This window comes from Syngnathus scovelli, chromosome 20 (assembly GCF_024217435.2).
Source record: "Syngnathus scovelli strain Florida chromosome 20, RoL_Ssco_1.2, whole genome shotgun sequence".
In the NCBI taxonomy this organism is placed as follows: domain Eukaryota; kingdom Metazoa; phylum Chordata; class Actinopteri; order Syngnathiformes; family Syngnathidae; genus Syngnathus; species Syngnathus scovelli.
The window spans coordinates 10383680-10392581 of NC_090866.1; the positions used below are offsets into that span (position 1 = coordinate 10383680).

An 8902-nucleotide genomic window follows, 5' to 3' on the forward strand; every position below is an offset into this window, starting at 1 on the left:
TTTTTGAATGTTTTAGTTGTCCTTTTTTTGCTCCTCCTCTGAGGTGAGGACATGTTTTTTTCCCCTTTTTTTGGACTAACAAATCTATAACATCTGAATATGAATGTGGGAATGCAACACATTGCAATAAAAGCACCGTTTAAAAAAGCAGCCACCATTTGGTGTTTTAATTAGCTCAATTTAACTTATTCACATAATTACTTTTAAAAATATTGATCGTAGAAATATATATTTTTAAAAAAAAAAAAAAAAAAGCTGTTTCAGCTGAGTCTTGGTCAGTGGTTCTTAACCTGGGTTCGACCGAACCCTCGGTGAGTCGGCATGGAAATACGATTCACGTATACCTTTAGGTGCTTTGAATGAGCACCGAAAAGAAACTCAAAATTTCTGTGCCAAAGTGGCATAATGGAATAATTTTGGTCTGGAGTACAGGAGAGGGGGGTTCGAGTCCCGCTCCGTGTAACATTTGGAAATTACACGGAATAATGTGCAAGACTCGAGAGAATACGAGGCAAAGAGTCCTGCTCTGTAATATATTATGTGTATATACTTACACAAAGCCATGTGTGAGATTCGAACACGGTTCTCCTGAACTCAAGGCAAAAGCTTTAACCACAAGACCACCACTGAATCGTCGAACGAACCAGCAATTTTCTCTATTTGTAGATCAGTCGACCTATTCACGTTAAATACATAAATATTTTTGGAAATTTTCACGGCAATTTGGCCGAATGGTGTAACACTTGGCCTGGCACTCGGTCGACCAGGGTTCGAGACCCGCTATGTCCAACATTTTCAAATTAAAGAGAGCGATGGCCAAGATTCGAACCCGAATCGCCGGAACCAAAGGTAAGTGCTTGAACCACCAGACCACCTGTGTATCTTACAATGGAATGGAAGTTGTTCTGTATTTGTAGATCAGTAGTGCCATTGACGTTAAATACATAATAAAACTTCGAAAATTTCATGGCAATGTGGCCGAATGGTATAACACTTGGCCTGGTACTCAGTCGACCAGGGTTCGAGACCCGCCGAGTCCAATATTTACACATTAAACAGAGCGTTACCCAAGATTCGAACCCGAGTCTCCTGAACTCAAGGCAAAATGTTTATCCATTCGGCCACTTCAGACACAATTATGCTTTCTCGCTTCTTTGTACTTAAGTGTCACCTTAGACTTTTTACGTCAATGTTTGGATACTCATACTATCAATACGAACAAACCTGATGACATTTCCAAGCAAGTTCTGGTTGAATGGTTTACGCCATTGCCTGCGATACGATGGAACCTTGGTTCGAGACCCGACCCTACCTAAATGTTGCACTTTGCCATTTTCCCTTACCTCCGCATACGGCTTCTATTTTTTTTTTTTTCCTTTTGCTTGTTAATGACGTCATCACAAAATTACTATATAAGACGTCACAAACGCGACAATCGTTCTCTTGCTCATTTCTGACAGCGTCCCGTCGTGCTGCTCCACCGGCTTTTACACCACATGCTGCGTTTCAAAGGTAAGTCTTCACTATTCCTTAACCTTTTAAAACTAACTGCTTTTGCTCTCTTTCAGCGTCAACTTGCACTTTTACTGCCCAAGGTAAGACAAAACGTTTGCAGAAATTCACAACAGACTCTAATCAAATTGTCTATCTGTCTACAGGTGCGACTCTTCAAAACGAGCCTCAAGTAACCTACTTTCTGTTCAAGTAATGTGGATTTAATCAACTGCATCTAACTGTCCATTTCTGTCCACAGGTCTGCATCTGCAACAGAAGACCCAGATTGACTGCAAAAAGGCAAAAACCCCGTTTTTATGTCAAGAACAATTGACTAAAGTACTTACCTTTTTTTTTTTTTTGTCTGCAGGTTTCAAAATGGCCGGCTTGCAGTCCTGAGAGCCCCGACTTCATGAGACGTTTGCAAGTCTACTCTTGCTATCAAACCAGCTCGTATGACTAAAAATGTAACACTCTGTGGGTTACAACGTTACCTTGTCTTTCAGGCCAACGAACCGCGGTTGGAGAGACGTTCAGAGCTGTTCCTGCCTGCGTTCTTCATTGGTGAAACACGTGTACACTCATAAATGAATTGTTTGACCAATTTATTTCAGCGTGTGCATTCTCTTCCCGTTTTGTCCACCAGGTGGAGCCAAAGGACCTGGTACCAGTCCGCTGCATGGATTGAAGTCAAAGCGCCAGGTGACTAAACTTTGCAAATGTGGCATGGTAAGAACACTAACCTGCTTTTTCTTTGTCTCAATGCAGTGCAGTTTCCAGTAAGAGTGCCGCAAAGACCATCCACCTGCTGGGCCAGGAAATTCTCCAAAACCATGCCAAAGGTTTAAAGGCTGTTTCCATTTTCAGTGTTGCAAATCAACTTGCTTGACTGTTTCCGCATTTGTGTGCAGGTGTCAGTCCAGGAGAGGATCTGCAACATTTCAAGAGCTTGGCCTGATGTTTCTCATCTAATAAACGTCTTCTGCAGAAGGTTCCTGTCTACAGTTAAAAATAAAAATGGAAACTCTAAATTGAGTCAATGTTCCTTTTCTTTCCAGGCAGAAGTGGCAAATCCTGGTCCAGAAAGTGAAAAACCTGCCAGGTTGCCTCCATTCTGTGAGCTCATTCACCTGCCAGTGGAGTAGAAACACCTGTGGCTCAAGGCAAACTGTAGCTGGAGAGTCACTTTCTGGACTTGGATTTTCCCCCTGTGGTTGTTGCAGGTGAAATGAGACATTCCTGGTATGCTACTTGCTAAAAGCTTCAAGTCGCCATCTTTTTGGCAGGGGTACATTATTGCTGCCTGGAGAGCCCTCTGCTGGTAAAAGAAGGAAAGTACATTTCATTTCAGCCACCATGTTCAAGAATTTGAATGATTGTTCTTTTTTTGTCCAGGGTGGTGCACGATCAAGTACCTGCTTGCAGCCAGCGGTGGCCAAGGATCAGAGCACAGCAGCATGCTGGCAACACATATGTTTTTGTTGCGTCCTTGCCTCCAAGTCAACCTGAGAAGTGGACAATATATGCACTTAAGGTAATATGCGCATCACTGCACAGTCCCCATGACAACTTTGTTCCTATATATTATTTTTTTCTGACAGGTCGCAAGGAACAAGAGGAGCTTTCTAATGCAGCTCTCAATACTTGATGCCATGAACAACAAATCTCTCCCACTGGTAAGTTTCATGCTAACCTTTTTCCTGCACTAAACGTTGACTTTAATTTAGGCTTACAGGTTTCTTTTTGTCTTACCTCCAGGTGCAGACTCCTTGTCCCACTGGCCGACCACTTCACCACTCGTCACGTTGGCCGACCACTTCACCGCTCGTCCTGTTGGCCGACCACTTCACCACTCGTCCCGCCGGCCGACCATTTAACCACTTGTCCCACTGGCCAACCACTTCACCACTCGTCACCGAGCAGACTACTATGCAACTTCTAACTGTTTTGTGATTGAATGTTTACTCTGCAAACGAAATAAAGTTTGATTACAAAGAACACTTGAACTCTTAACTCTTTATTCTCAACTTTAAAAATATCTTAATTTAAAAAAAACACCCAAAAACCTAAAAAAATTTCTGATTTTTTTTTTCCTGATTTTTTATTTTTTTTTCCTAGAATTTTTTCCAGAATTTTTTTTTCTGAAATTTTTTCCCCCCATATTTTTTTTAAATGAGGCGGGTCAAAGCTGGAATACTGCTTCATGATTCGCCGAGGGCTCAGAAAGTGGGTGGGGCAATGAGAATGAAGGGCAGCGATTGGTTGAAAGGTGGGCGTGGATATGCAAATGAGGGGTCATGTGATTGGTGGAATATAAACCGGGCGTGGTCTCATTAATTTGAAGCAATCTGATTGGTCAGATTGGCAAATACTGCTTTTTGATTGGCTGTTGGGAAAGTGGGCGTGGTTATGCAAATTTATGCAAATTTATGCTGCGCTGTGATTGGTCAGGCTGAATTTGGGTAGAAGTAGGAGGCGGGGAAAGTGACACTTAGGTTTTTTAAGGCAGTTTTCAGTCTTGTGGTGAGCGTTGTCCTTGTGTCACTGCCATGGACATGGGTTTTTGACTGTTACTCTCCATCTCACATGACTCAAAGTGACAGGAGTCCTGTGAAATGGAGAGTAACAGTCAAAAACCCATGTCCATGGCAGTGACAGAAGGACAACGCTCACCTCAAGACTGAAGACTGCCTTTGAAAACCTAAGTGCCACTGCAGCAACCACCAAGTATGAACATTTTCCAATGAGTGAAGCAAATTTGCTCATAAAAACACGAAGACTTGCATTCCAGTTGATTGATTTATATGACAGAAAAGCAGTTTGAAAACATTTGAGCAGTCAATGTTTGTGTGAGACTAATATAGTTGCACTCAAACATTGGCATTGACAGGACTTGCATGGAAGCAGCTTAAGTGTTTGAGGAGCTCAGGTGAGATGCCACTTACTTCTGATGACACGTGTGCCACGAGGAGGAAGGTGAGCACATTGAAACAGCTGACATCTCTCACCGGGACAAAAACTAAGTGCCAGCTACTGCATAACATCATCACACACTTTTGGATGTGTTTTTCAATGACATTGATGCAAACCAAGTTAGTTGAGTACAAATCAAATGTATATTTCTGACTAACCTGGTTTGCATAAATGTCATTAAAAACGCATCTAGAGGTGTTTGATGTTTAAGTTGTGTAGTAGCACAGTGGCACTTAGTTTTTGGCCCAGTGAGCAATGTCAGACGTTTGCATGTGCTCACTTTCCCCCTGGTGGCAGGCAGTAGAAGTGACATGCAATGAGCACCTCAACCAAGGTTTCAAAGTCCTCAAAATAAAAAGACTTGTTTTAGGTGCCAAATGTTCTTTTTATTAAACTATTTCCTTGGCAGCTTTAATGATACACTCTCCTATTTTTAACACTTTATTTAACATCGAATATCACAAACTATGAAAGGACCGAAACAGTAACTCAATACTCAACTATAGAGCATTAGCGCCCTCTGCGGGAAACAAGTTGTACTGCATCCACCCCACATAATGTCTTTTGACTACAACTTCTGAAACTAATGGCCCATCTGCTGTTACCCATTACCTAATTCACGTGGAAACCGTCAAATAACTCAAAGCACGGATTGAATTATCTTTATAAAATAATATTACGTCTCAGACTTGTTGATGATCTTCTCTAGTCACCGAAGGAATAATACTCCCTATAAAAAAGAAGGAAACACAACATGCAGTACCTTTCGAAAATATGTTGGCGTCTAGATGTTCTGATAGACGACCAGCAACCGACGTGGAGCCTCAAATCTTGTAGTTTGGACATCAGCTTTTGCGTGGAAAACATACAAAACAACATGGAGGTCAAACGCTTTTTCCTAATTAACGTTTGATCGACAGCTGAGTGGGACTTGTGGGCGGTACCCCAGTCCGCGGATGGCCAAACAAACTTATTATTTTATTTAAAAAATAAATTGTTTTCACATACTTTTCAAAATAACTTAACGAACTTAACACAACAGCACACAATTTATTTCCTCCTATTACATAATATGACTGGTAGAGCGGAACACAGTAAAATACTGTAATGTCACATAAAGCCACAAGGCGGCAGCAAACCTTTCGTAGTGGCTATTTCCATCTCAGCACCGACAACGTACGTAAGTACATGGTGTACTGTATCCACATACTGTATATTTTATTTGGCATGTGTGCTGATAAGTGCATTTTGGTGCAACTAACACATTATTTGCACAAACAGTTAGCATCAGAACAACAGCACCGCTTTGTTCAAGGTAAGTAGACAAAACTTTTGCATAAATCTACAAGGGAATGACTTTCTGTCTACAGGTGCGAATCTTCAAAATGTGAAAATGATGATGGCTTGACTTGCAGAGAGAAAGTTGCCGCTCAATTCTTCCACCGGATTTGCTGAAAGAAGCAAAGAAGAAATGGAAGAGGTGACCCAAGACAAAAATCAACTCCTCGTCTTCCTCACCGAATTATTGAGCAGCTGGTCGATCTTGTACTGTTCCGCCGAGCCCGCCTCCACCTTCTCCCGGTATCCAAGCAACATGCGTCGGTCTTTTAAGTCTCGGTACGTCTGATTGGAGGGGGGGAGAGAGGTCACGTGACGTGGCCAGGGGTCAAAGGAACACACAGTTGACGTGCTCTCACGTTGATGATGAGGTCGTGACATTTGTGTTTGACTGCCAGCGCCATCCTGACGTCGGCGTCGTCCACCAGGCCCACGTACTCCTGCAGCACCTGCCGGTCACACATCATCAAGGGTGAGCGAGAGGCTCCAGCGTTTGGCCGCAGCAAGTCCACCTAACGGGAACTCACCTGCACGGGGGCGGAGTTTCTGTGCAGGATGTCGACCACCTTTTGGTAGGCGAGCGGCGATTTCTTCCGGGTGAAGCCCAGCCAGCTGCGACTGGCAAAGAGCGCGTCCACGTCGCTCCACGCCTTCTGCTTGGCACGAGCGCTCAACGCCGTGACAAAGAACTGCTTCTCCGATATCTGCAGGGATGACGATGACGGTCAGTCAAAGCCCTCCGCACCTGTCCTGACCATCCGAGTGGACGCCGCTCACCTTGAAGCTTTGGCGGATGTTGAGCGGGCTGCTGGAGCTCCCCTGCGCAATCAAAGGTACTTCAGCACTTTTTGCATCCAAATTTAGGTTCCAACAAAATCTTTTTGGGGGTCCACCTCGGGTTGGCCGTAGTGGTAGAAGCAGCAGTAGTACAAGGTGGTGATGAGCGGCATGTTGAGGATGGAGGCTCTCCGAGGAAATTTCTGGAAGATCTCCACCTTCCCTCCTTGCTCGGCCTGCTTATCCGCAGCCTGGCGAGCACACGCACGGTAATAAGCGCCGCCGCGATCATCATCAGCACACTTGTGAATATCTCTCAAACCTCAATGAGCATCTGCCGCTCCAGCAGAGACACCTGGTCCTGGACCTGGACTTGGTCTTCAGCAGAAAACTGCAGGCTACAAAACAAAGGCGTCAGGTCAATATTCCTCATCTCCTGTCAGGATGAACCCGCTCCCTTCTTCACTGCAGCCGTCAATCACCTGAGGCAGCTCTTGAGGAAGTCCCGCCTCTTCTTTTCATCCGAGATGCTCAGGTGATGTTTGTACTGAAGCAGCTGTTGCCATGGAGACACAAGGCGTACTCACTCATCGTACTGTCTACATTGCGGTAAGTTGTTAACATGTGATCAAGTTACCGCTTCATCCTCCGTGCGTCCGAGAGCTCTGAAAGAGGAAAAATCTTTTTTTTTAAATTTGATTCATTGGCAAAGCAGGATTTGAATTTTGAGCTCCTATGTGGAGGAAGTGATGAAACCTGTAGACGTCCATGAGCAGGGCATCCTCTCCGCTTTCGCTTAAGTAGTTGACAAAATGTCTCAGCGCCGTCTGACGCGTCGCCAGCTCGCCAAACAAAACCTCTGACACAAAAAAAAAAATATGCTGAGGTTGCAGCTATGTGCAAGAAGGAATTCCAGCTAAGTTGCTTTTGTGTTTGAAAGGAGGACAGACCTTTGCTCAAACTTTTCTTCAGATAAATTAAAACCTGCAAAGAAAAGTTTTCCATCACTCAAGCTGACGGCTGGGGCGAGGTCGGCGCGCGAGGGCGAGCGTTACCGCCGTGATGACGTTCCCGTCGTGAACGTCCACCGCCAAATCCAGCAGCCCCATTTTATCCTGCAGGCACCGGAAGCGCTCCAGGGACACCGCCTGAGGTGCACACACACATTAGCACGCATACGCACACACAAGATTGGTACAGACACACACCTTCCCTTGCTGCATCCTGCTGATGGCCTCTTGAGGCGACCAGTCACCAAATAGATCCTGCCAACAAACGATGACACACTCGCGTTCAGCACCGCTCCATCCCGACTGGTCGCAAATGGACTTACCTGCTTTTCACGTTTGGGTCTTAAGATTTCCGGAGCCACGATTCTGCCCGATGGATCACCTGATACTAAGAAAAACAAAAACCTGAATCTGTAAATATGTAGTTGGGTTTGATTATCAATGAACGTAATCGTGTGTGTTTCTCACCATCAGGGAACATTGCGACGTTTGTTCCTCTTCTTCCTGCCAACAAGATGGACAAAGAGTCACCGCTGCTCCTTTGACCTTATGACCCATCTTACCTTTAAAGAGCGAGCTGAGCGAGTAGCCCGAGTTGACCTTGGTCAGGCTGGGAGCGTCCGCGTGGATCCGGGCGGGGAAGGCCACCTCGCCGTCCGCGGCGCCAACGGAGGCCGCCGCCGTCTCTCGGACAGACCACGAGATGCCTGAGGAGAGCACAAGTCAGGGCGATCGCCTGAAAGCGGGTAACCGTGGGAGCGGCGCGGCATTCTCACTTCCCACGGGCTCGCCGCTCCAGTTGACCTTCTCCATGAGTTCTGGCTCATCTTGGTCCAGCAGCTGCGGGAGGCTCTTCACCGCCTCTTTGGATTCTTTCAACTGGACAACGAGACAAATATGGACAAGGTGTCTGACCTGTGGACCTTTTTGCTGGGAGACATCGCTGACATTTGTTTTGACGGTGGGATGCGATTGGATTTGTATTATGGTAAAAAAAACAACAAGCTATCATTGGCAACTGGAGTGAAGTTGCACAGGAGCCTCACCTCATCGTCTTCATCATCGAAGGTGAACGCTTTAAACTTGGACGTGTTCCAATAGTCTTCCTCATCTGCTCGACTCTTCATCGTTTTCGTAAAAAAGGAGAACGAAGCAACAAGCTAACTGATTAGCGGGCTAGCTGCGTCGGGTCTGCTTTCATGACACGTCCGCACAAATCCCGATCAGGACAACGCAGCAGATGCTGAACGTTTCTGTGGACCACCTCCGAGATGGTTTGTTTACAGGAGCAAAAAACCCAAACAAGTGAG

The 8902-nt window shown here is 45.3% G+C and overlaps 1 protein-coding gene and 2 long non-coding RNA genes across 8 annotated transcripts; 1 reads left to right on the forward strand and 2 right to left on the reverse strand.

The window, feature by feature from the left end:
• The first annotated feature begins 1437 nt into the window (after window positions 1-1437).
• Window positions 1438-3492, forward strand: LOC125990448 (uncharacterized). 6 transcript variants are annotated; one of them, XR_011086003.1, is made up of 12 exons: window positions 1438-1512; window positions 1569-1595; window positions 1659-1684; window positions 1754-1794; window positions 1865-2058; window positions 2141-2196; window positions 2263-2336; window positions 2406-2485; window positions 2553-2815; window positions 2890-3028; window positions 3096-3170; window positions 3253-3492. It is a non-coding gene; the product is annotated as an uncharacterized lncRNA (long non-coding RNA). The 6 variants fall into 6 exon arrangements; XR_011086002.1 differs by having other exon boundaries at window positions 1454-1595; window positions 2553-2717; window positions 2781-2815; XR_011086005.1 differs by having other exon boundaries at window positions 1454-1595; window positions 2553-2630; window positions 2718-2815.
• LOC125990468 (uncharacterized) lies at window positions 2083-2999 on the reverse strand. Its single transcript, XR_011086006.1, has 3 exons — window positions 2910-2999; window positions 2238-2812; window positions 2083-2169 (listed from the first exon to the last, which is right to left on the reverse strand). It is a non-coding gene; the product is annotated as an uncharacterized lncRNA (long non-coding RNA).
• A 2005-nt stretch (window positions 3493-5497) lies between the features above and the next one.
• On the reverse strand, window positions 5498-8894 carry vipas39 (VPS33B interacting protein, apical-basolateral polarity regulator, spe-39 homolog). The gene is made up of 18 exons (XM_049757604.2): window positions 8639-8894; window positions 8369-8471; window positions 8156-8299; window positions 8061-8096; window positions 7916-7980; window positions 7791-7847; window positions 7638-7730; window positions 7533-7566; window positions 7339-7441; window positions 7220-7247; window positions 7065-7138; window positions 6905-6980; window positions 6699-6833; window positions 6583-6624; window positions 6333-6509; window positions 6165-6254; window positions 5986-6090; window positions 5498-5918 (listed from the first exon to the last, which is right to left on the reverse strand). The coding sequence occupies exons 1-18, from the start codon at window positions 8717-8719 to the stop codon at window positions 5898-5900; spliced, it is 1464 nt and encodes a 487-aa protein (XP_049613561.1). The 5' UTR covers window positions 8720-8894; the 3' UTR covers window positions 5498-5897.
• Between the last annotated feature and the right edge of the window lie 8 nt (window positions 8895-8902).